The sequence below is a fragment of the Carcharodon carcharias genome, chromosome 6, assembly GCF_017639515.1.
Source record: "Carcharodon carcharias isolate sCarCar2 chromosome 6, sCarCar2.pri, whole genome shotgun sequence".
Classification (NCBI taxonomy): Eukaryota; Metazoa; Chordata; class Chondrichthyes; order Lamniformes; family Lamnidae; genus Carcharodon; species Carcharodon carcharias.
Window position 1 is genome coordinate 75186894 of NC_054472.1, and position 27724 is coordinate 75214617.

Genomic DNA, 27724 nt, shown 5'->3' on the forward strand with positions numbered 1-27724 from the left:
TGATGGAACGCAGGACACGAATGCCTTGGAAATGTAAAGGCAGTCGAGTCTGGACACGAAAGTGAAAACGCTAGAGTTAGGATGGAGATGTCGCCAGACATTCACCAAGTCGAAGGACACGACCAGGTTCCACAACTTACACTTAGCGCGTGGTGCTGGGCACCGTGGCGGTCTTTGGCTTGGAGGGTGCAGTTGAAATCCCCCCCCACCTCCCCGAGGACAATGCACTCGCCCATGTTGATGGAGCCGAGATGAGTGGACACTTCCTCAAAGATGCTCACTTGCTGCTGCGCACCGAGGGGGTCGTACACATTCACAAAGTGAAGCGCCGCACCCCCCAGGCGCACAGTAAGGTGCAGCAGCCGGCCTGGCACTGGCTCCTTGACCCCCAGGATCTCCAGCTGAAAATGTGGGACCAACAAGATAGAATCCCCGCCAGAATTGGAGGCTAGGTGACCCATGTAGACCCCATCCCTCGCCATTCCAGGAGCTACGTAGCTTTGTCTCCCAGAACGGTGCGGGTTTCCTTCAGGAAGCACACTGCATACTTGCCGTCCCTGTGGACTGAGAAGTTCTGGAACCTGTGTTGTGCATCCCTGCTGCCGTTGTGTTGAGGCTGGCTAAGGTAGTTTTCATTGTCAGAAGTATGCGCTACCATCACCATGCCTCGTGTAAGGAGAGGACTATTTTAAGTCTTCCTCTCCTTCAGGAGCCCAGCGAGAAATGTGTAGCCCCTCCTTTCAGCGTTCCAGTCCAGCCCAGGGGCCTTGAGGGTCTGGCGGGTGGACCAGAACGTAAGAGGAAAAGAATGCCACTGGTCCAGGGCTGACTGGACCTGTCTCGGCGACTGCGATTACTCGCTTAAAATTCCTCGAGCTCCCGTAAAGGGATGAGGGTAGAATCATTGGGGGACAGCAGAGGATCCACCACCTCACCCAACAACAACTCTTAAGTCGTCCACGGTGCTCACCACTGAAACCCCGCCATCCTCCAGGTTGTCACCTCCAGTTTCCAACCCCTCCCATGTATTGAGTACGGGGGCTGGTTCAGAGTTGCCAATCCGCTCTGCCTCCACCTCAGTCCCACACCCAGGATCAAGAGACCTCTCTGGTCTCCTTTTGGGGATATGGGCCAAAGGGTGGCGGTGGCTCAGAGCCTCACTCCACCCCCAAGCACTGGGCCACCCGGCAAGTCTGGAAAAAGCTCCAGACCTTGCACAGAGGCACCCGGCGCTGAAAGTTGGGAGGGAGCGGGGAGGCCTTCCTCACCACTGCCGCCCGATGACCCAGCAGGCCTGCTGCAGAACCCTGGGAGGCCAGATGGCATCTCGGGGGTCCAAGGTGGGTCAGGGTGGGACACGAGAGCAAATGCGGTACCCTCACTAACCCCCAAGGCGCCCTGCTCAGGGGAGTGAAGCAAGGGGTTGGGGATTTAGGCTCTCCCCAGAACGCAGACCGAGGACTGATGGGGTGGAGACGCCACCACCTTTTCATTGGGGGAGGAGACACAATGGACCTCACAATTGGCAAGGTCCTCCCCCTCCGAGGGGTGGCATCTCTTCCTGGGTGGACTGGGGGCGGGGGAGACCTCAATCTGCGAGGCCCCACCACCTCGTCCAGCCCTTCTGGACGCTCCGTCCTCTGGTTTTTTGGCTGATCTATCCTTTACAGGACCATCACCAGCTCGGGGTCACGTGCCCCATCGCTGCCAGACCCAGGAGCCTGCGCATGATCGATGCCGGGCTCAGCACATGGCGCTGAGGAACATACGGGCCCAGGAGCACACACAAACAAGTCGCCGGGACCGGATGATGATTTTCTCCCCGAGCCAGTGTCCCTGGGTGTCTGGGGATCAGGGTTCGTTTGGAAAGTTCAGGGGGTTTGAGCAGCAGCAGCAGGGTGTACCTCTCCCAGCAGCAGGGTGCACCTTTCCCAGTAACAGCTGGGTGTACCTCTCCCAGCAGCAGCAGGGTGTACCTCTCCCAGCAGCAGCAGGGTGTACCTCTCCCAGCAGCAAGATGTACCTCTCCCAGCGGCAGCAGGGTGTACCTCTCCCAGTAGCAGCAGCCATAGTCAACACACTGCACACAGCAACAGCTCCCACTCAGGCAGGGATGAGCTGCCCCTGAGCCCAATCAGGAAGTACAGCCTGGACACGGGTGTTAATCACTTATACATATTGTTCACTATTGTCAATAAACTCCCAAGAATGTCTCGCTACCTATGGCTCCTTGTTCTGATGAGCAGTGTTCATGTCACTCAGATGTGAAACTTTTCTACACAAGATAAAGGCAGGTGTTGCAGTCTAGGGCCTCTTCCCTGTGCTTTGTGCAACCTTCAAGTCAACGTGATGGTCCAGCCTCATGGACACATTACTGATGCCTACAACTCGACGGTGCTTGTGATTGCTGCCAGAATGTTATGGGTAGGTGTCAGAGTAACATTATTCTCTCTGTCTGCTTTCAGCACCCTTAAGGGTGGGGCTGGCCCCCATCTCTTCAGCATCTCTTCAGTTATGCTCCTGATGGTCTCAGGTGCCGAAGGCAGGCAAAGGATCAGATGCTTTGAAAGTTTCATGGTTGTGTCTCTATGATATGACCCTGATCATGGAGCACAAGTGAACTACCGTGGCTAGACAGGAGTCAGACATTCTCAGAGGCTATCGTAAAATCTATGGAGTGTCCTCACTGCATGTTGTCATCCTCCTCCTGCAGTCAAGTGACTATTAGTGCCTTTACTGCATCTCCATGACAGGAGCATTCCCACACAGGGTATGTGTGTTGCCATAAGCCAAACTGGAATCAAACATTCACAGATGCGATGTGAGGATCTATGGGGTCGCTTCACTGCATGTCGTCACCATCCTCCACAAATCTAGCAGCTTTGAGGGCCTCCTGAGCGCACCCGCCTCATCTGGCCAGTGCAAGGGCTTCATCCCGTCATTGTTGTCTTCGAGGACCTCCTCACCCTCATCCTTGTCGGCATCCTCATCTGAGGAGACCTCCAGCTCCTCCATCTCTTCCTCAGGCAGCTTCTCTCCCCGTTGCAGCACCAGGTTGTAAAGGCCACAGAAGGCAACAATGATGCATGATACCCACTATGCACTGTATCGCAGGGTTCCACCAGACCGGTCCAGGCACTGGAACCTCATTTTGAGCATCCTGACATTCTGCTCCACCAAATTGCGAGTTGCAGCATGAGCCTCGCGCTGTAGCAGTCTGAGGCCACAACACTGGTGTTATCAGCCACATGTGCGCGGGAGGCCCAGCCGCCCCTTCTTCCAGGGGTGCTGCTCTTCCCTCTGCCCAGTCAGGTGCCTCAGTTGCTCACTTCTCCCTCATCTTTACTCTGTGCAAGCCATGAGGCATACAGCTAGTTCACAAGGCCCCATGATCCTGATGTACTCCTCTTGCAGGATGAAAGAGAGATATGTGAGTTAGCATGGGTATACTAAGAACCTGTCTTAGTTAAGTCTGTAGGCCCCTTAACGCATCCCAGAGACTGCTGGCCACCACTTGGATGGCCAGAGTTTAGCACGCTGCATGACTGTCTGAAACTCCACCTTCCTCCATCCCACTTCACTCGACCTATTGGCAGCAACTTTGCCCATTAGATTGTATGCTGTGCCCTCAGCTCAGGTGCAGGCATTCTCCTATCCCACGCTGCAAGGCTGGCACTGTTAGCTTGAACCATGGGGGAGACTAGTCCAAACCGGTATGATGACATTGCAAAGAGCTGCGAGCACCTCCACCAGTGACTGCTCCATGTCCAAATTTAGCAAGGAGATTGTACAACTGTTCTGCTGTCCACTAAAACACTCTTTACTTTGCAGTCTGTGCCCGAGGGGTGAAAAATTCTGGAGTACTTCAGTAGGCAGAGAATCTGGACTCCAATTATATCAATATGGCTGTGCCTGAACTGTCTCAGCTGCAGAGGAATGGTCACTTTATACAAGGTGTTCCTAATGCGTGGCCACTTTCCTTGTCCAGCCCGCATGTGATTGTGTGCTACTTTCAACCGCAGGGCAGCCCTTATCACCGCCTCCCCCAAGTTACCTCAACCACAGGATATCTGTTATGCTGCACCCCCCTCCCTTTGCAAGTCGCCTCAACCGCAGGGCAGCCCTTGACCCTTCCCCCCCCCACCCCCCTCTGCCCCAAGTCACCTCAAAAGCGCAGGGTAGCTGTTGCCCCCACCCAAGTAGCCTGAACTGCAGGGCAGCCCTTATCTTACCCTACCAAGTTACCTCAACCGCAAGGCAGCCCTTGCCCCCACCCCTCCCCAAGTAGCCTGGACTGCAGGGCAGCCCTTGCCCACCTCTAAGTCGCCTCAGTCGCAGGGCAACCCTTGCTCCCTCCCCTCCAAATCACCGCAGGGCAGCCCTTGCCACCCCCCACCCCCAACACACCTCAACCTTGAAGTCCAACAGATACCCAAGGGGCGAGCGCTCCGCAACATTACTGTGTGCTCACCTCAGAGTTTCCCCTCAAACTGCAGTCCGCCAATTACATGCATTTTATATGCTGTTGTGAACACATCGGTGTGATTGGGCAGATGATCCAGCGGGGGGGAGGGATGGGTCGATTCCGGCGGGCTGGCCTTATAATATATGCTGATGTATTACACTGAGGTTCCCGACGTCCAATGGCAGGGAACGCAACCTGCCGTTGGCGGGTGGAGCGGACAATTGTAAACTGATTTCACGACATCTTGAAACCAATTTTTGGCCTTCTCGCCATATTGTCTACTAGAGCCCCTGAATACGCCCGATGCCAGAGGGCATGGAAAGTTCCAGCCCATGATACTTTTCTGAAGTCTTATCCTGGTGACTAAAAGAAAAACAAAAGAATACATACTTCTTCCTGTGAACCTGTATATTTCTCCTGTGCAGTCTTCAAGTCAGTCTTCAATTTTAGTATAAGCTGATCTCTGTTTATGACCTAAGTATCCAAACAAAACAATGTGGATATGAATAACACAAACACTATAAACTGAAATAATTCTATCTACTATTATCAAACCTGGTTTAATATATCAGCTACTATATCGTTGGGCATGAAAATTCAATGTAGACTCAGTCACATTAAAAAGAAAAATACATGCTGCTTTACTCTTGTTTTGGTTATAGAAATGTGCAACTGCAAATATAAATCCATAAAATTTGCCATCTTTTAGCACCCACACTTAGCACCAATATTTTAAAAAATTCAGAAAAGGATCCTATGAAGAATATGGATTATAAAATTTAAAATTAATTCCAATTCTTGTTTATCTTTCAATCTTGCTGTGGCCCAGACCTTAACATCCCACATTGTTCAGCTTTTCAAAATACATATTTTACTGATTCTTTTTCTGAGCATTAGAATGCAAGTTAAACAAACTGTAAAACAATCACTTGAGGAAACATTAATACAGTATAAAGTATATCACTATTGGTACAACTAATGTAATTTTAAGTTTGAAAAACAATAAATTAAAATGGAAGAAAGAATGTGGCAAATGTTTGAATCATTGATCAGCATAGTTGGTTTGTAGTACTCAAGCATTGAGCTGTATGGAGGACAGTGCAAATTCAATGGCCCAGGTCACCCAGTTAGCGGCAATGGTGGGCACATTTCTGCTGTCCACAAAATTTTCTGTGTTCCGACTATATTGTGCATTTGCGGTCAGGACTTCTGATCCCAGCTCTAGCAGAAATGGGCCAGCATGGGGTCTCCCCATGGCAAATTCAGCGAATGCAGAAGAATTTGAAAAAAGAGAGGATGCACCTCCTTTTTACAACAGTAGCTGCCATATTCAGGAAGGCTTTTAAAGGTGCCAAGTCTTTCAATGAGTGAGTGAGTTAATGGGTGGGTAGGGGAGTGTGTGGATGGTGAGTGAGTGGGCGAGTGAATGCGGGAGTGAATGAGTGAGTGGGTGGGTGTGAGTGGGTGAGAGTGTAAGTGGGTGAGAGAGTGAGTGGGTGAGTGAGCGCAGGAGTGGGTGAACGAATGGGTGGGTATGTAGGTGTGTGGGTGGGTGACTGAGCAGGTATGTAAGTGAATGTGGGAGGGAGTGAGTGAATGGGTGGATGAGTGCATGGGTGGGTGCAAGAACGAGTGGGTGAATGAGTGCAGGAATGGGTGAGTGAGAGCGGGAGTGATAGTGTGGGAGAATGGGTGGGTGAGTTAGTGGATGAGTGTGTGGGTGACTGTATGGGTGGATGAGTGGGTGAGTGAGTGGGTGGGTAAGTGAGTGGGTGGATGAGTGAGTGAGTGGCTAATGAGTGAATGAGTGGGTGAATGAGTTGGTGATGTGGATGTGTAAATGAGTGGGTAAGTGAGCAAGTGGGTGAGTGAGCAAGTGAGTGAGTGGGTCGGTGAATGAGTGGTTGAGTAGGTGAGTCAGTCAGTAGTTGGGTCAGAAGGGTAGTTGAGTCTTGGGGTGTAGTTGGGTCATGGGTAGTCAAGTCGGGGGTGCAGTCGGGTCCGGGGCACAGTCGGGTTGGGGTGTACTTGGTTCGGGGAGTAGTTGGGTTGGGGGTGGTAATCAGATCGGGGGGTGCAGTAGTCAGGTGAGGGAATTAGTCAGGTCAGCTCGGGTCGGGAGATAGTCAGATCAGGTTGGATGGGTGACTGGGGGTTGGTCGATCATGGTGCTCAGAGCAGTTACAATGGTTAATCTCTGAGTTACACTAGAGATTTAAACTGTGTAACATTTCCAGTAAGTATCCAGGTTAAGTCTTTGTATCTGGCCCAAGTCTCTGACACTGAGCTCGGGGTCTGAGTGGAGGGACTAGGCAATGGAAATTAGCCCATCGGAAGTTTAAGCCTCCGGGTAATTACAACACGCATATGCACAAGGAATTGAGCAGGATCCCAGCACAGAATGAAGTCCATATTTCACTGCTCTGGGCGTTGGAAGATTCAGGTCATTATTTTGGACGCAAAAAAACTAGGCATTTATTTGCTAAATTTGATCAAATCTTCTGGATATCAAGTGCCAGGTAAAATTTAATTTAAAGTCAAAAGATCTCAGATTCCACCTATGTGCTAGAATGCATGCAACAATAAAAGCTTAATTATATTTCCTATTTTATCTTTTTTGACTCTAATCTTGAGGATCTGACCTTGTAACTGGTAAGGTTAAGTAGTACTGAATACTCTCCCATTTCCCTAACACTATTGATGCTCTGTGAGTGAGTCAATAAGGACTTCAGCAGTGTCTTATGGGAATAGATTGATCTGCCAAGAGAAATGAGAACCAAAAAACAATAGACATGCTGTAATGCTGGCATTACAATTTACAACAAATACTGATCACCTTAACTTTATTTGGTTACCAGTGTCTTAAAATCCTTTACATTTTTATAATGATCATTAATTTTAAAGTAGGTAAATCATTATCCAAATATTAACAAAAATATGCAAAGGGCGACAGCAACAATTTATGCTTGTATTGACATCTCCAATATACCTCTTGTTGAGCAGTTCTATGTTTCTCAGTAATTACTGCCATCTCTAGTTCTATTTCCTGCTTCTCAGTGCTGAGCTTGCTGACATCCTGCGAATGCTGTGTTATTTGGTCTGTCAACTTCATAGCTTCTTCTTGTAGCTTCTGCATGAGCTTTTCTCTGTGGAGCAACTGAGATCAGAACTGAAAGCTGCAACCATTACTTCAAATGATATTCATCATGTCCTTGAATTCTAACACCTAATACAATTTCCTATGTGAATATATTTGTGTGAGCAATTCAGAGTTAGAGTGATTTATAATACATTATTCACAGCAGAAGTAGCTGTCGTCTTTCAAACAGAGTTGTCCACATATCAATATTTCTAGCTTACAGTCAGGATATAAAGTTTTTGTAGCTCTCTGGAAGGTTCTGATGACCCATTAAAACTACATTGCATCGTCCTCTCATGTGAACGTTCACTTTGATGGTACAATATATAACAGCATCATATCATCTCTTTTCAATTATTCTTAACTTTTAACACACAATAGCACCAATTCTTGGCTCCAAGTCTAAGTCAATACTGAATGGTTAAGAAATTCTTTCCGAAAGGTCAACTGCAAATAGCACTCAATTCTCCAGTGACATATTATTGACAGCACCAGTACAGACTCAGATGGGTGTCGGGAGTATATTAATTCTGTGAGAATAAACTTGAGTGTGAATCAAACTTACATTAATAGGGACATTTAAAGGGAGGTTTCACAAAAGGATGAAAAATATTTTGAAAGTTTTAGACGGACATTAAAACCCATTAGCAACAAGAGCAACAACTCACATTTATATAGCATCTTTAAAATAATGAAACATCCAAAGGCACTTCACAAAGCCATTATAAAACAAGTATGACATGGAGCCAAAAAAGGAGATATTAGACGGCCAAAAGCTTGGTCAAGGAGGTAGGTTTTAAGAAGTGTCTTAAAGGAGGAAAGTGAGGTAGAGAGGTGTAAATAGAGAATTTCAGAGCTTGGACCAATGTTGGAGCAATTATGATTAGGAATGCAAAAAAAAGACCAGAATTAAAGGAGTGCAGGTGTCTCAGGGGGTTGTATGATTGGAAGACGTTACAGAAATAAGGAGGGATGAGACCAAGGAGGGACTTGAAAACAAGGATGAAAATTTTAAAATCAAGCCATTGCTTGACCAGTGCCAATGTATGCCAGTGAGCACTGGGGTGATAGCAGAATGGGACCTACTATGAGTTAAGGCAGGGGCAGCAGAATTTTGGATGACATCAAGTTTATGGAGGGTAGAATGTGAGTGACCAGGCAAGTGTGTGTTGGAATAGTTGAGTCTAGAGGTAATGAAGGCATGGATGAGGGTTTCAGCAGCAGATGAGCTGAGACAGGGCTAAGTCAAACCATGTTACGGAGGTGAAAATAGGTAGTCTTAGAGGTGGCACAAATATGAGGTCAGAAGTCCAACTCGGGGTCAAATGTGACACCAAGGTTCCAAACAGACTGGCTAAATCTCAAACTGTTGCCAGGGAAAGGGATGAAGTCAGTAGTTAGGAATGGAATTTGGAGCAGGGACCAAAAACAATATTTAATTGATGGAAAATTCTACTCATCCAGTACTGGATGTCGAATAAACAGTCTGATAAGTTAGCAACCGTGGAGGAATTGAGAGAGGTGGTGGTGAGGTAGAGCTAGGTCTCGTCAGCATAAATGTGAAAACAAATGGTATGCCCTCAGATGATGTCATCAAAAGATAGCTTGTAGATGAGAAGTAGGGGGAGATCAAGGATAGATCCTTGGGGGACACCAGAGGGAACGGTGCGAGGACATAAAGAGAAGCTATTGCAAGTGATTCTCTAGCTATGATTAGATAGATAAGAATGAAATGAGGTGAGAGCAGTCCTGCTTAGCTGGATAACATAGAGAAGCATTGGAGGAGAATGGTGTGGTCAACCATGTCAAGAAGGACGAGGAGTGAAAATTTACCTTTGACACAGTCACACAGGAAGTCTGTTGTGACTTTGATAAGACCCGTTTCACTACTATGGCAGAGGCACAAATGGGAACGGTTTTGGGAAACGACAATGCATTCAAGGACTTTGGAGAGAAAAGGGAGGTTGGAGATGGGATGGCAGCTTGCAAGGACAAAGGGGTCAAGGGTTGTTTTTTTTGAGAAGAGGGGTGATGTTAGCAGGTTTAAAGGTGAGAGGGACAACACCTGAAGTTTACAATATCAGCTAGCATTGGGGGCAGGAGGGGAAGGTGAGTGATCAGCAGTTTAATGGGAATAGGAGGTGGGTCTTCTGGACGAGATGAGCTCAGAGAAACCATGAGGGAAACATGAGAGAAAAAGACAAATATGAGTTTAGGGCTAGGCAAGGAAGATCATTAAAGGAAGTCTGGCCAGGTGGACTAGTGGAAAGGAGGTCGGTAATTGGATCATCTCAAACTTAGTGAGCTCCTTGCATTTATAGTTGGAGGTGAGGGTGGAGAAGACAGGGGAGAGGGATTTAAGAAGATGGTCTGCAGTCAAGCAAAGAAGCTGGGAGTTATCTTTGCATTCCAGGATGATCATAGAATAGTGAACAGTTTTAGCAGGTGAGAGGAGGACTGGGTAGTGTTTTAAGTGGTCCAGCCAGATCAGGGGTAGATTTTTAAACCATTCAAGTCTGCGTTCCTTGGAATTAAGTAAGCAGAGATGAGAGCTGTGCAAGAGGGAACAGCCAGGGTGAGAGAGAGTAATAGTTTTATCAGAGGTGGCCTTATCTGTGATTAAAACTATGGGAGTAGTGAGGCCATGTGAGATGGCAAGATCAAAGGGGTGGTCATGAATATGGGTTGGGGAATTTATTGGAGAGACAGTTTTAGGGAGAGTAAGAGGGCAATGAATTCAGAGGAGAGAGAACATGATGAGTTGAGCTGGAGGTTGAAATCACTGAGGATGAGGAAGGAAAATGGAGCCTGAAATGGTGCAGATAATTGGTGATGCAGCCCAGCACTTGACCCTCTGTTTTATAACAACCAATTGGAGGTGATGCAGTATCTACTCTTAGCAAAGAGTTCTATGCCACTCCATGGTGCTATTTCCATAAGTCAGCTCCACTGCATGCCAAAAATGGAGTGTTAGTCAGGTATCAGCCATGCTGACCATTACAGCTTCTCTGTCAAGAAGTGCACTGAACGTGACTTTGGAAAGGGTTTTGCAGTATGTAGCTAACAGCTGCCAGCAGCATGTAGCACATGTAGTGGTAGATTATGATGTCAATCAGCATATAATGCTAATTTTATGCCAGCACTGCCACTTTCCAGCTCCAGCCAATAGCCTCTCTTAACCTTCCACAAATGAAAACATGCTCAACAGCATGAAGGAGGTCCCTCCAATTCCCCAGCAACACATATTAAAGGGATCAAAAACTAGTTACAGGTTACTTGCTGGTTTACTTATTCTAGCTAGCTATTCTGTGCTATTCACTCACCTCCTGGCTCCCCAAAGCTTTTTCACCATCTACATTGCAAAAGTCAGGACTGCGATGGACTACTTCTCATCAGACTGAATGAGGGCAATTCCAAGAACTCGCTAGAAGATCGATATCGTCCAGCTGGCTGGATTGGCACCTCATTCACCATTTTGAACATTTATTCTCTGTACCAGGTAGTTGCAGTAAGTAATATCTACAAGATGCACTGCAGCATTCACCAAGGATTCTTCAACAGTACCTACCAAACCCATGACCTCTACCACCCAGAAAAGCAAGAGCAACAAGCGCATGGAAACACCACCACCTACAACTTCCCCTCCAAATCACACACCATCCTGACTTGGAAATAAATTTCCATTCCTTCATTGTCGCTAGCCTGGAACTCTCTGGAACAGAGTTTTGTGACAGTACCTACCTCACAGGGACTGTAGCAATTCAAGGTGGCGGCTCACCACCATCTTCTGATAGGCAATTAAGAATGAGCAATAAATGCTGGCCTTGCCAGTGGTGTCCATATCCCATCAACAAATTAAATGAAAATCTGTTCAAACCCTTGTTTCGCTCCCCCCAACTTGTTTGAGGCAAGAAGGACTAAAGTGAAGTTGCCTTTCTTTGCATAGAGAATCTCTGTGCCCTTCCTTATGCAGCAGTACAACACAAACTGGTAGATGTTTATTTCTCCAGCAACAGCATGGAAGAAATCTGACACACACAATTTAAGAGCCACGGTCAGCTTGGCAGTCATGGGCAATGTGGTTTTTTTGCTGCTTTGGCATTGTAATTCTGGCTACAGCAGTCGGCTGATTTCAGTTACAAGCACTGTGTTGCGCAAACATTCATGCATGATCCTTGCAGATATTTAGGTTAGAGAGCGTCTCCCTAAAGATCCTGAACAAAGATGGCTGAGAACCTTTCTTCCACTCCACCTCCTCCCTTTTCTAGCCACCTGCATTGCTCTGGGTGACCTCTCTTCATTCTTCCAGGCATGCTCAATTCCAAGATGAAGGCCCTCTAGGCCATTCATCTCTAAAAGAAACATGTTTCTGCACAGGTTTTTAAATGGACAATATAGTACTTCGGTGCCATGCCGCTCTCTGTAGACTATTAAAACTTTTTAAAAATATAAGAGAGCTCCAAAAACATGTAGAATTGGATGATATTGAGCTTCCAACAATTTCTTGGAGCTGTCCTCATTCAAGCTAGAGAAGAGTATTCCATCGCAGTCCTGACTTGTACTATGTCGATGGTGGAAAGGCTTTGAGGAGCCAGGAGGCAAGTGAATTGCCACAGGATAGCTAGCTTCTGACCAGTTCTTTTAACTGCAGTATTTATGTGGCTGGTATAGTTAAATTTTTGATCAATGCTGACCCCCAGGATATTAATTATATATTAATTGTGTTTTAATTGCATACAGGTGGTGGGCTTTAACTGGGGATTCATGCAAGCCCCTTTATATAGACACACGCCAAAAGTATTCTCATGGGGGTTTAGGAGGTGCATACTTGTAATGTGTCACTCTGTAAATAAATGTAAAAGTGTGCAAAAATTAGCTCCATTTCTATATTTCACCAACTGACTTTCTGGAGTAAAATGTGGCAGTACAGGATGGTTGCCTAAAGTTGAATGTTCGAAGTAAAGGAAAAAAAATTCAGACAGAAAACTACAAACTATTGGTCATTGTGAAAAATGGCAGAAAGCAAGTGTAAATTGTCAAGGTATGATGACACTCTAATGTTCTTGGATTCTGAACCATATGACCAGTGGAAGAATGAAATGGATACGTGAACATGAGTTATGTCCCTACCAAACATGAAACAAGATATGACCTTGGGTTGTTGCTTACAAAAAGTAAAATCAGAAACAAAGTATATTTGTGAGCTGGATGCCTGTCAGTTGGATAGTAATGAAGGTTTAGACCTTTTATTAGTGCTCTTGAATTTTTTTTTTAAATGATCTGCTAAATACCTACCAGGCATGGTTAGACTTTGATAGATTTGGAAAAGTGGATGGCCTTTCCATGGAGGAACATATAGAATCTAACAGATAGTATAAAGGATTGATGAAATTCAATTTGGGGATCCCTGGATCAGTACTAACTTTTAAATTGCTGGATTATGCTAAGGTGTCTCATATGGACAGGCTCCTGATTCAAACTAGTGTTTTGTTCTCAGAGAGGGAGAATCTGTTGGATAAGTTGTCTGTTGCCTTGAAAAATTCCAGGGGAAAGAATCATTTCCTTCAGCCTTCATGGAAAAAATAAAGGACATTCCGCTGTGACAAAGAATAACGTACTTAATGATTGCCATATTTCAAATTGGTCCAGATACTGGACACAGATGCCATTACAACTGAAGGGTTAATGACAAGCTGAATGAAAGTACCTTTAGCAGACCTGGCTATTACAGCAGGAGACAGAATTGGAACAGCAATATAAGACGAATGAACCCTAGGAATGCCTGAGGAAGAAGATAGGTGCTTCAGGTGTGACTAGAATTATCATTGTGCAATAACCTACTCAAAGTGGAGAGGCAAGGAGCTCAAAATGACACATGACAAAGAGAATTCTGAAGAGGATGACAATAATGATTAATCCGAACAAATTATACTGGTCACAATGAGTTTTAGCACCATGATGAATGTTTTAGTTGCAGATGTGTAGAGCTAGTAGCACTCATACTTCAACACTATGTGAAAAAGATTAGTTAAAATGTTACCTTGATTCACTAAGTACTAAGGATTGACACAAGGTTAAGGAAAACACAAGTACCGCTTGCTTTAAGTTTGGTGATGAGAACACATTAGTCACTAAGGAGAGCTATAATTGCATGTAAAATAGCTGGGAGTAAGCCATTTTATAAGTATAAAGGCACAAATGAAACTTAAAATAGAGCTTGATAAGGCAATTATTTTCAGAAAGTCAGTGGATCTGCAGTTTACCTAGTCAGGACATTATTGTATTCCATTAACAAAACCTGATGAGAGTGTTAAACAAGTATTAATGGCATCAGGTGATAAGAATCAGAGGCAAAAGGTAAACTGCCTTAAAGTTACATTGACAATGTTACCACCCTAATTGTCAAAGATTAAAACTTTGCCTAAAGATGTAGGTGTGGTCAATGAAGAGTAAAAGGCTAATAGAAGGGATTAGTGAGATGTGTGAAATCTGTAAAAAGTATCAAAGGGTGCAGAAAACCTACTGTAAGCTTTCCACTGGCACTTGATTTTAACAAGGTAGTTGCCATAGGGCAAAAAAAGCAATATTTTAATTCTACATTTTGTAGACCTGCCAACTGGATTTAGTCTTTCCACAATAATACTTAGTAAGGGCAGAAAGATCATTATAGATAAAATAATGAAGAAATGGATATGGACCAGACTTGGGCACCAGCAAACTTTCTCACTGATAATGAAGGGGAATGTACCAATGATGAATTCAGAGGCATGAGTGAAACTATGAAAGAAAAACAATATGCTGGAAAAACTCAGCAGGTCTGGCAGCATCTGGGGAGAAAAAAAAGAGTCAACATTTCAAGTCTGTATGAGCCTTCTTCAGAACTACGGAGAAGTAGAAATGTGTTTAAATTTATACTGCTGAATGTGGGTGGAACAGGTGAAGCAGGATAGAAGGCCAGTGATTTGTGGGGGCAAATGAGAGCTTTTCTGTTTTTCTTTAAGATTTCCAGCATTCGCAACATTTTGCTTTTATCTTAGTGAAAGCATGACATCATGACCATGAATACTGCAGCTGAAAGTCTTTCAGCAATAGACTGTGTGATAAAAATCATGCCGTGACTGAAAGGAACATAGGATTTAGGAGCAGGAGCAGGCCATTCGGCTCTTCAAGCCTGCTCCACCTTTCCACAAGATCATGGCTGATCTGGTTGTGTTTCAACTCCACTTTCCTATCTGACTCCCTTGTCTATCAAAAATCTATCTAACTTTCCCTTTAATAAATTCAATGACCCAGCCTCCACTGCTTTCTGGGGAAGTAAATTCCGCATACTTATCACCCTCTGAGAGAAAAAAAAAATCATCTCCATCTTAAAAGAGGGACCTCTTAGTCTTAAATTGTGTCACCTAGTTCTAGTCTCCCCCACAAGAGAAAACATCCTCCTTGTATGTACCCTATCAAGTCCCCTCAGGATCTTATATGTTTCAATAAGGTCACTTCTCATTCTTCTAAGCTCAAAACTCGTTCAACCTTTCTTCTTAAGGTTAGCCCTTCATTCCAGCAATGAGCCATTCCAATGAACCTTCTCTGAACTGCATCTAACACAATTTTATCTGTTTGTCAAAAAAGAGACCAAAACTGTACACAGTACTCTAGATGTGGTCTCACCAAGATCCAGTGTAGCTGCACTGAAACTTATACTTTATATTCTATTCCCCTTACAATAAACAACAACATTCAATTTGCCTTCCTAATCACTTGCTGGACCTGAAAGTCTTTTGTGATTCATGTACCAGGACACCCAGATCCCTCTGTATCATAATGGCATGTTGTATAAAATGTTGGCTAATCAACATATTTAGATAACATCGTGTTTAGATAACATCATATCTAAAGAAGAGACAGAGAACTTGCAAAGTTTGATTGGTCAGTTGATCTGGCTGTGCATTCAGATTTGCCGGTTGTGATGTGTTTGAGTTAAGTATCGATTCAGTTAAGTATCACAATGAAATACACAAAGTAGAGAATGTTTTTTTAAGGGCAAATAAAATATTTTTTTAAATTTGGAGGAATGAATACTTAAGTTCCCATTGGCAGCGCCTCAGGAATCCTAGTAATCGGTTACAGAACAGATTGATGGACTGCCATTATGCCCTGGAAGCCCCTTTGAACACTGCTATCCAGAGTCATGCTGGCAGCAGCCCGAGCTTGCATGACAAGTCGGATCTTCTAGTGCAGCACTTAGACCTTTGTAGGAAACTATCTGTGCTGTAATGCAAGCTGTGATATAGGCCATCAGAGACTGAAGCATGCTGAGTTCTATAGATGTGATGGAGGTTATCACCCATTCCATGTTGGAAAAGATGAGCTCCATGATCTACACAAAGCCCTGTGCTGTGCAAAGTTAGTGTTGGGTTCCACTTTTGGAGGGGCCAAATGGCCTACTTCTAATCTGTATGCTCTTAACACTGAGTGCAGGCTTTTTGGCAGGATTTCTAGTGCACCAAGCATTTTGATGTGTACACTCATCCTCTTTCCTCCATTGCCTGGCCAATCAAAGTCCTCATCTGAGTCTTTGTAGTAGAACTCTTGTGCAATCTCGCCCTCTGTTGAACTGGCATTTGTGCTATTCTTTCCTCATGCCCCAGCTTCTGCACAATTATGCTTGGTATTTCACCCTGCGCAAATTCCTTCTCTTTCTACGCTCTAAAATACATGCAGTGCCAGTGTCTTAGCTGGTGGCTGTGAGTGCAAGATCAAGTAACAATGGATGGAATCGTCCCCAGAACTGTACTAAGTGTGGTGGCGGGCGTGAAAAACTTGTTACTCACTGGCTGCAATGACGGGTTTTCGTGCCATATCATCAGCTTCCTGCTATCCTGGCCTCATTAATAATGCATTCACAGGAAACATGCCAGATCACTGGCAGGCAGGCTCAGCTTTGCCCGCCATGCCATGACCATAGCGCTTCCTTGCTTCGGGTGCTATATTCAAAACGCATCAGAGCGTAGCCTACTTCATGTCTACAGACCAGGCCTGCTCCAAGCAACAGATGGTCCAGAAAGCAAAGGTAACAGCAGTCCCTAAATTTAGTGATGCTTCTCTGGGGCACCTGCTAGATGCAGTGGGAGGCCGCCACAATGTCCCCAACCCCCGCTCTGTCTGCAGGAGGGCCATCAGAGTCACCAATCCGGCCTGGGAGGTGGTGGCAGTGGCAGTCAGCGCTGACTGAGCACAGAGGAGGTCAGTCATCCAGTGCAGGAAGAGGATGAATGATCTCATCTGTTCCACTAGGGTAAATCAACCACCGCATCACTCTCAACACACACTTATAACCACATCACACATCCACAGTGATCTCGCACCTCAAGGGAAAACACCACGAACTCTCGCACATACCCTCACATCTCCATCAGGCTTATATCGTCTCGAGCTTGTGGTCCTCATCCCATCTACGGCTCCACTCACCACACAAACAGAGCACACATCCTTAACATCTACCATGGTATGTGTCCTGCTCACACTCTCTCCATGTTTTCATGCAGGAGAAGCTGGCTCACAACAAGAGGGAGAGGTCCCAGACCGGGATGGAGTGGCCAACATTAGGCCCCTCACTCACTTCGAGGATCGTGCCATCATGCTGACTGGTGAGGACATGGACCACGCCTGCAGCAACAGTGAACACCCATGTGAGCATCCTGCACCACATCATCCTTCTCTCAACACAACTGTGAGTGCTCTCTCTCCTGCTTTTGACTCTGCTGCCATGCACTAATTATCTCTACTTCGCTTCACAGGAAGTTCCGCCAAGCGACCGATGTCCTCAGCCAGCCAGTCCCTCAGCTCCATCCAGGTCCTCACCTCCAGCCAAGAAGACACCTCTTCCATGGAAGAGCTGAAAATAAGCATTCCCCACCATCCCCACCCCACCAGCAGCTCAGCTACATGCAGCCGGACCACGAGTGATTCTGAAGGGAGAAGTGTGTGTGTGTGTGGGGCAGGGTTTCTTTGAGCCTCATGCAAGCATTCTCCCACGCACATGGAGTCTTCCTCCATTACACTCATCTCACTGCCCTGAGCATTTTCAATGCTGCCTGCTGGGGTTGCCTTTCAGTTGTCCATCTGAGCTGACCTGCATCTCTGTCCATTCACTGATCGCACTCCCATGTAGCACCTGTGCCCGTGCAACACAAGGCTCCGCTCACTTTTGATTTTGAAAAGATGCCTATGGTCAAATTGCTCATGAGCACTCCCCACCATTTCTCCTCCACCAGTCACCCATGTCCATCCCTCCATAACAACAGACACCCTGGCATAACCTACGACCTCCGCACTGTATCCTTCCAGCCCGAACCCTTGTCATTCCAATATGTCCAGGTGAACATGCACATTCCTTACCTTCCTGAAAATCTCACCCCCATCCACTTCAACTCCCCAATTTCCTCCTTACCACCCCCACGTGTCCATGTTTACCTCAGTGTCCCCAATAACCACCCTCACTACCCATTCTACCAATACCGTTGCACCCTCCCACCCCACCAGTTCCCTCTGCTCTCCTGTTACTCTAACCATACCAAGCTACCATGCCCACCCTGAGTTCACTCCCCAGGAGGCAGTCATTGACTCCAGAGACCCCTCCCTTGCATGTTCACTTGGACATTCCACCCCCACACATTCCTCCCCCCTTACTCCTTCCTCCACCTTTATTTCTTCCTCCCTCCATATTCCCTCCTCCCCCCAGGCACTTTCCCCCATCCGAACTCCCTCCTTTACACCTTTCCCCCTCGGGGTTCCATTCCCTTACACCTTCCTCCACATTTGCAGCTACCACCCTACTTGCACCACTCTCCCCATTAACCTTTCCCTCCGGAATCCATCCTCTCCCCCCCGACACCCTTCTTCCCCCTCCCATGCCTGACACTTTCGACCCCCCCCCACCCAACCTCATCCTCCGACACCTTCGCCTCACCCCCGACACCTTCGCAATCCCTCACAACCTCATCCCCCGAAACCATCACCCCCCCAACCTCACTCTACCTCCCTAAAACTTTCAACCCCCACTTCCAACCTCAACCCACCGCAACCCCCCCACCCCCCCCCCCAGTACACTTTCCTCTCCCACTCACACCTGGCCTTCCTCTTCCCCCCACCCCCACCTTCATCCGTACCAGCCCACAGCAAAGTCCATGAAGTTCTGAAGCAGGTCTGAAGTATCAATGGAGACCAGGGAAGATGGTGTAAGCCCATGGTGAAGCTTGTGAAGTTCCTGAGCCTCAGCAAGTTGCTGCGTGGAGATTTCCCATCTTCTGTTTTGTGGTGGAGCCACGTGCATGAGCATCCACCCACCGTGAGATGCATGTGTTCCTCCAGGGTCCAGCAGCTGTAGACCTCCAGCATCTTCTTCTCCTCGGATGTCTGTGATCTGAGCAAGACTCTGAATTTCGGTCCAGACTTCTGCACGTCATGCTTGAGCAGACGTGTTCTGGGCCGGAGTGCTTTCCCCATCAGCGAGATGCAAATTGGCTTCATATCGGCCTCCAGTGGGACTCACGATCCGCCCTAGCGAACACCATTGGATGATCCCACTGTGATTGCTCGCTGGCGTGAAATGATTTCTGCCCTGCCCAGCAAATTCTACCCCCCACCCACCATGATGCCCACCGCAAACGGGAGCAGACAATTGCGCCCAATGTATTTTCAGCTTCTTTGTTTTCTTGTCCTTCCTACATAGACTAGGCAGGTTCCAGTCCTTGGGTGTCTGGAATTATAAAGGGACAAGGATTGGGTTGTGGTGAGCAGGAAGAAGAAAGTTAGAAGTGAATGCTTACACCCACTGTAGTCTCTCACTGAAAGTATTGAGAGATGAGGCAGAACTGGGATGAGATAAGAGTTTGGTAAGGGCATACCCGCTCGTCAGTTGCTTCAGCACCTCCTATAGCCATTGTCTCAGTGACTGTCCCTTCCCATGATTTACAATACTGCATCACTCATGGTTTTTGAAGTATGCAGGTGTGCTTGTCCCCCTCTATTTGTTTGCTTCCTGCTGTTATGTGTCACATTCTCCTGCAGGAAGGAGGAAAAGAATGTCAGTGAGTGTCGTGCACTATGTTTGGATAATATGGTGCCACGATTGAACAAGTTGCCAGTGTGTGCAAGCTGTGAGTTATAGACATGTGGGTGAGGTAAAGCATATGAATGTTAGGTTGAGCCCTGCTTGTTAGAGATTGGTGATGGGAATGGAATAAATTGAGCAGTGGGTGAAGCTATTGGTGTAGTTGGTATGATATGCCATTTGAAGATGAAGTCACTCACTTTGACAAATCGTATGAAATCATGAAACTTCTTCCTGTACTTAATCCGTGCTCTTGGAACAATGCACCTGGCATTGACGTCTTCTGCTATTTCTTTGCACTGTCTCCTGAACATGTGTCTGGAGGGCCTCCCATCCCCTGGCAAATACAGGGTATCTCTGCTCTTTTCCACCTCTTGCACCAAGGCCTCCAGGCATTGCTTGAAAACCTTGGTGTTTGCTCTCTTGCAGGTTCAGCCATTGCTCAAAGTAAGACAGCACTGTTTCATTTTTGAAAAAGGAGGAAAAGGTGTGGTTATTCTCCCTGGAGCAAAGGAGGCTGAGAGGAGATCCGATAGTGATGTACAATGATGTACAAGATTATGACAGGTTTAAATAAGGTAGATAATGAAAAGCTGTTGCCATTTGTTGATGGTACAAGAAGTATGAGACATAAATTTAAGGTTTTGAGCAAGAAATATAGGGGGAATGTGAAGAACTTTTTTATGCACCGAGTAGTAATGACATGGAACTCACTGGCTACAAACTTTGCAGAAGTGGAGATGATCAATGATTTCAAAAGCAAACTGGATTGACACTTGAGGGAAATGAACTTGCAGGGCTATGGGGATAAAGCAGGGGAATGGGACTGACTGGATTGCTCTGTAGAGAACCAGCATGGACTTGATGAGCCGAATAGCTTCCTTCTGTGCTGTAATCACTTCATGACTCTCTATGGCTTGGTGCAGCCACTTGGTGCCTTTCTACTCCAAGATGTGCTACCTACCTTTAAACAGCATTAGACACTCATGCTATCAAGGCCCCTGCTAATGTATGCTAGTGCTGGCTGCATGCAGAAATCATTTAAAAGCTGAGGCAGTACAAACTTACCATGCTGCCTGCAAAGCTATGTACGGTGTGGGCCGATTGTGCACCATGATCCCTGAGCCTATCGTCAGGTCTTAACCAAGTTCTCCCCTAAGATATGTGATAACAGAGGGGATAAGAGGGGGAAATATAGAAAATGTCCACATGTGTCTGTGGATTATGTAAACAGGAGACAGGATGTAGATGAGGAAAAGGAGGTGACCAGTACAGATCTCTGGGGAAACTCCAGAGAAAATGGTGCAGGAGATAGGAAAATAAGTCATTGCTGGAGATGTTATGGATACAGCCAGATAGGTAAAAGTGGAACCAACGAGGCAATTCCACTAAGCTAGACAAGAGGAAAAACATTGGAGGAGGATGGTATGGTTGATCATGTCAAAGACTGCAGAGAGGTCAAGGAGGAATAATACGGTATGATTACAACAACTGTTGTATTTATATAGCACCTTTAATGTAGGAAAATGTCCTGAGGCACTTCTCTGGAGTGTAAGCAGGCTAAAAGTGACACCAAACCAAAGGAGGAGATATTAGGACAGGGCAAACTAAGTGGAAAATGCTAAAAAAGGCCACAGTTGGAGGTACACAAAGTTCTCAGAGCGTGTATGGCTGGAGGAGGTTACAGGGACAAGTAGCAGTGAGACCATTGAGGGATTTGGACATAAGGCTAAGAAATTTAACATTAAGACATTTGTGCACCTGAAGTGAAAGTCATCCAATGAGCACACAGGGGTGAAGGGTGAATGGGACTTTGTGTGAACTAGGAAATGGGCAGCAGCATTCTAGATGAATTCAAGTTTATGCAGAGTGAAAGATGGGAGATCATCCAGAAGAGTACATGAATAGTCTATGATCACATAAGATGTCAATTTTGAGGCCATTTCAGTGCTGCAAATGTGAAAGAATCTTGATCAGAGAGATTCAAATACCGAATTGTAGAAGAGATGGGCACTGATTTGGGGGGCAACATTGTTCTTTAAAACTTATGAGAGGAAGGGGAAGTTGGAGATGGAATGATAGGAGATGTGAGGGTGTTTTTTTTTGAGGTGGAGGAGGCGACAATGGTTGATTTCAAAGTGAGACAGAGTGCTTGAGGAGAGTGAACCATTTACAATGTGAGAGAGCATGCAAGCTAGGAATGGACGTTGGGTGGTCAGTAAGGTCAAGGGACAAAATTCTTATGGATAAAATGAGCTTGTAGAGTGCCTGAGGAGACATGGGGAGAAACTGTTATGACATATATTCAGGCGTAAGGAAAAGCCTGCAGGAAGATTATGATAATGATTTCTTTGTCACAAAATGTTGCTTAAGCAGTATTTACAAATTGTTCTAATAGTGAATTTGACGGTTGTTTGCCAGGAGTATTAGAGTATATGGGAAGAGAACAAGAATGAGATTAGGCTAGGTAGTTCACATGGAGAAGCAAAGGCTTGATAGACCAAGGCCTGTCACAGTGCTGTGTAGTCTGCGATTCTATAAATCCACATCATAAAATCTATTCTAACTTTAGTTAGGTGCATAAATTTTAAATTCCCATTTATTGAATATTTACAAAGAATAAGTGGAAAGCATAAAAATGAAGATTTTGTTTCCTTTTACAATCAGCCTTCCAGAGTCTTGCAATGCTGTAATTTTCTAGTCGACTGTGACTTCAGTAGCAGAATCATGTTATGTAATGAATCAAGTAGAGTTGTCAAAGTTCAGACTCTGTGATGAAGTATGTATACCTGTCAACTGTTCTACATCTCAATTAATAAGCAATCATATTTGTTTGACAAGGTAAAAGGACCTTCCATGGCTTCAGATAGTAATATGCCAGTATGTGAAAATAAAACCTTGTAATGTGTCAGTGAAAGTGTTCCAGTTTCTGTGACATTGGCATGAATATTAAAATGAGCTGAACTCTCTCTCAAGGCATGTCTATTTATGATTAGACATTTTCAGACAAGCTGCTGTTCTTGTGAAGCCATAAGGGATAAAAGCTACAGCTACCAGTAAAGGTAGATAATGCACCATTACATATGGCATTCTTCAAACTTCAAATAGAGTTACTATCTAAATACCACTGTTAAATCAGTGTACAACTGGAAATTTTCTTTAAGGGTAGCTATCTTTTTTGAGTGCACTTTTGCTCAAAATCATACAAGGAGAGTGCAGAATACTTTATGCATATTGTTTAATCCAAAAAAGAGGATTAAAGGTGAGAAAACAACATTTATTCTTCATTCATGATATTCTTCACACAGTGAGTAATTCTTGTAAAACAGTATAGTTGAAATTACTTGCTTGTGCATTAACTAGCCCACAGATCTGCTGTCTATTAAAATAATTTGTGGCAAGTTCTTTCAATACCTGAATTACAATAGCAAAACAGCTGTCAGGAAGATGGGGAAAAGGTAATGGTCTTGATGATGATCATGAGATAGTAAATATTCAGAAAAAAGAATGAACAACAGATGCTCGCAAAAAGACAATGGCAAAGCATAATTCAAGGCTTTGATAAGTTGGAAGTTCCAACAAGATGAAACATCGCAAAACAAATAAATCTCCTAAGTAAAGGCCAATACGCAAGGTAAGGGTGCATGGAGTTGGGGATAATATATTAACATGGATAGAGGATAGAAGCAGAAAGTAGGGATAAATGGAAAATTTTCAAGTTGGCAAGCTTTAACCAAAGAAGTTCGGCAGTGATGGGGCCTCAGCTATTTAATCTATATTAATGATTTAGCTGAAGAGACGTAATGCATCTAAGTTTGCCAATGATACAAAGATCAGTGGGAATGTAAGCTGTGAGGAAGCTACAAAAAAGCAGTGAAGAGATATGGACAAGTTAAGTTTTTCTTTCATAATTTCATGGTATGAGAGCATTGCTAGCTAGGCCAGCATTTTTTGCTCATCCCTAATTAGCCTTGAAAAGGTGGCGGTGAGCTGCCTTCTGGAACTGCTGCTGTCCATCTGGTGTAGATACAACCACAGTGCTGTTAAGAATTCAGTTTCAAGATTTTGACCCAGTGGCAGTGAAGGAACAGCAATATAGTTCCAAGTCAGGATGGCATGTGGCATGGAGGGAAACTTGAAGTTAGTGGTGTTCCCATGTGTCTGCTTCCCTTGTCCTTCTAGATGGTAGAGGTGGTTAAGAAGGCATATGGGATATTTGCCTATATTAGCCGAGGCATAGAATAAAAAAGCAGGGAGGTAATGTTGGAGCTGTATAAAACGCTAGTTAGGCCATAGCTGGAGTACTATGTGCAGTTCTGGTCGCCACATTATAGAAAGGATGCGATTGCACTAGAGAAGGTACAGAGGAGATTCATCAGGATGTTGCCTGGCCTGAAGCGTTTCAGCTAAGAGAGACTGGATAGTCTAGGGTTGTTTTCCTTAGAGCAGAGGAGGCTGAGGGGAGAACCTGATAAGAGGTATATAAAATTATGAGGGGCATAGATAGGGTAGAAGGAAGAAACTTTTTCCCTTAGCGGAGGTGTCAATAACCAGGGGGCATGGGTTTAAGGTAAGGGGCAGGAGGTTTAGAAGGGATTTGAGGAATTTTTTTTTCACCCAGAGAGTGGTTGGAATCTGGAACATACACGCTGAGGGGGTGGTAGAGGCAGGAAACCTCACAACATTTAAGAGGTATTTAGATGAGCACTTGAAACACCTTAGCATACAGGGCTATGGGCCAAGTGCTGGAAAATGGGATTAGAATAGATAGGTGCTTGATGGCCAAAATGGACATGATGGGCTGATGGGCCTGTTTTCTATGCTGTATAACTCTATGACTCTAGGTCATGGGTTTAGAAGGTGCTGTTGAAGGAGCGTTGGTGAGTTGCTGCAGTACATCTAGTAGATGGTAGACTGTGCTTTGGAGATGGGGAGAGTGAAAGTTTAAGGTAGTGATTGGGGTGTTAGTCAAACAGGCTGCTTTGTCATAGGTGGTGTCAAGTTTCTTGAGTTGCACTCATCCAGGCCAGTGGAGAGTATTCCATCACACCCCTTATGCCTTGTGGATAGTGGACAAGCTTTGGGGAATCAGGAACTGAGTTACTCGCCATAGAATTCCCAGCCTCTGACTTGCTCTTGTAGCCACAGTATTTATATGGTTAGTCCAGTTAAGATTCTAGTCAACAGTAATGCCCAGGACGTGGGTGGGGTTTCAGCAATGGTAATGCCATTGAATGTCCAGGGGAGATAGTTAGATTATCTTTCGATGGAGATGGTCATTGCTTGGCACTTACACGGTGAGAATGTTCCTTATCACTTGTCAGCTAAAGCCTGAATGTTTCCCAGGTCTTGATGCATATGGGCACAGGCTGTTGCAGTATCTGAGGAGTTGCAAATTCTGTGCTGCTTTTTGTGGACAGGACATATCTGGACAATATTTCACATTATTGGGTAGATATCAATGTTGTAGCTCTACTGGAACAGCATGTTTCAGGTCACAGCTAACACTGGAGCACAAGTCTTCAGTATTACTAGTGTTAGGGCCCAATGTCCTGAATGGGCAACAAGGTGGCACCTGGCGTATAACGTGGGGGACTGTGAAGTTATTTACTTTGTTAGTAAGAACAGAAAAGCAGAATACATTTTAAAAGGCATGAAACTTGTGAACATTGATGTTCAAAGAGACTTGGTGTACTTGTTCAAGAACACAGAAAGTTACCATGTAGGTACAGCAACAATTGGAAGGCAGCCCGCATGTTGGCCTTTACTACATGGGGATTGGAGTAGAAGAATAAGGAAGTTTTCCTCCAATTGTACAGTGCTTTGGTCAGACCACACCTGGAGTAAGATGTACAGTTTTGGTCTCCATATTTAAGGAAGGATATACTTGAATTGCAAATGAAGGTACACTACATCGGTTCCTGGGATGAGAAAGTTTTCCTATGATGAGAGGCTGAGTAAATTGGGCCTATACTCTTTAGAGTTTAGAAAAATGAGAGTGATCTTGTTGAACCATGCAAGAATTTGTTTTCTTGGCTGGGGCATCTAGAACACAGAGACACAGTTTCAGTACAGGGGATCGATCATTTAGGACTTCTTCACTCAAAGGATTTTGAATGCTCTAACCCAAAGGGCCATGAGTGCTCCATCACTGAGTACATTTAAGGCTGAGATAGACAGATTTTTGGTCTCTTAGGGAATTAAGGGACTTGGGATTTGGTCAGGAAACTGGAGTTGAGGTGAATTAGCCATAAGAACATAGGAGCAGGAGTAGACCATTCAGCCCCTTGGGCTTGCTCCGCCATTCAACGAGATCATGGCTGATCATCTACCTCAACACCATTTTCCCATACTATCCTTGTATCCCTGGATGTCATTAGTATCTAGAAATCTATTGATCTCTGCCTTGAACATACTCAATAACTGAGCTTCCACAGCACTCTGGGGTACAGAATTCCAGAGGTTCACTACCCACGTATGAAGAAATACCTCCTCATCTCAGTTCTAAAAGGCTTACCCTTTATTCTGAGACTGTGTGCCCTGGTTCTGGATCCCCCAGCCAGAGGAAATATTTTTTCTGCATCCACCCTGTTTAATCCCTTAAGAATTTTATAAGTTTCAATGAGATCACCTGTCATTCTTCTAAATTCTAGGGAATACAGGCCCAATCTCCTCAGTTTCTTCTAAAAGGACAGTCCCACCATCCCAGGAATTAGTCCGGTGAATATCCGCTGCACTCCATCTATAGCAAGTATACTATTGCTTAGGTAAAGAGACAAAAACTGTCCACAATACTCCAGGTGCAGTCTAACCAAGGCTCTATACAATTGCAGCAAGACATCTTTACTCCTGTACATAAATCCTCTGGTGATAAAGGCCAACATACCATTGCCTTCTTAATTGCTTGCTGCATCTGCATGTTAGCTTACAATGACTTATGAACACGGACACCCAGGCCCCTTTGGACAGCAACACTTATCAATCTTACACCATTGAAGAAATACTCCATTCCTCCAACGAAAGTAGATAACCTCACACTTACACACATTATAGTGCATCTGCCATGTTCTTGCCCACTCAATGGCTAGGATTTTCCCCTCGGCGATTTGGGGGCAGGGCCTGCTCGCCGAGGGGAAAATGACATGGGATGATGTCGGGAGGAATCCTTGACGTCATCCCAGTCCATTTAAATCTTAAGGAAGGCGGGCGGACAGCGAAATCCCCAATGATAGTTGGGGATACCCTCCCCCACGAAACTGAAGCGCATAGCCCCGTTTTGGCGGCAGGATTCGGCTGCTCGCCCGCCACCGAGCCAGTGGGGCCCGCCCACCAGCCAAGGGCCAAATTCTGCCCAATAAGCCTGTCTAAATCCCCTTGATACCTCTTTGCATTATCCTCACAACACACATTCCTATGTAATTTTGTGTCATCCGCAAACTTTGAAATATTATATTTGGTCCCCCCATCCAAATCATTGATATCGATTGTGAACAGCTGGGGCCCAAGTACTGATCCTTGCAGTATCCCACTATTTGCAGCCTGCCAACCTGAGAATGACCCATTTACTCCTACACTCTGATTTCTGTCCGTTAATCAATCCTCAATCCATGCCAGTAAATTACTCCCTATCCCATGTGCTCTTATTTTGTTTACTAATCTCCTGTGTGGGACTGGTTTCCCCCCCCCATTCTGCTAGTAACATCCTCAAAAAACTCCAATAGGTTTGTCAAACATATTTTTTTTCATAAATCAGTGCTGACTCTGGCCAATCAGATCATCATTTTCTAAGTGTCCACCTGTCACATCCTTGATAATAGATTATAGTATTTTCCCTACTACTGACATCAGGCTAACAGATCTACAGTTCCAGTTTTCTCTCTCCCTCCTTTCCTAAACAGTGGGGTTACATTTCCAACCTTCCAATCTGCAGGCAGTGTTCCAGAACCTATAGAATTTTCAAAGATGACCACCAATGCATCCGCTATCTCTATAGCCAACTCTTTCAGCACTC

At 45.2% G+C, this 27724-nt stretch overlaps 1 protein-coding gene across 1 annotated transcript in view; it reads right to left on the bottom strand.

Moving 5' to 3' along the window:
• Positions 1-7204: 7204 nt before the first annotated feature.
• LOC121278804 (filamin A-interacting protein 1-like) overlaps positions 7205-27724 on the bottom strand; it is a 286735-nt gene continuing 266215 nt past the window's right edge. The window contains exons 13-14 of the mRNA XM_041189257.1: positions 7455-7622; positions 7205-7222 (exon numbers count right to left, since the gene is read on the bottom strand). Coding sequence (XP_041045191.1) covers positions 7205-7222; positions 7455-7622 — 186 coding nt within the window. The remainder of the gene's footprint in view (positions 7223-7454; positions 7623-27724) is intronic.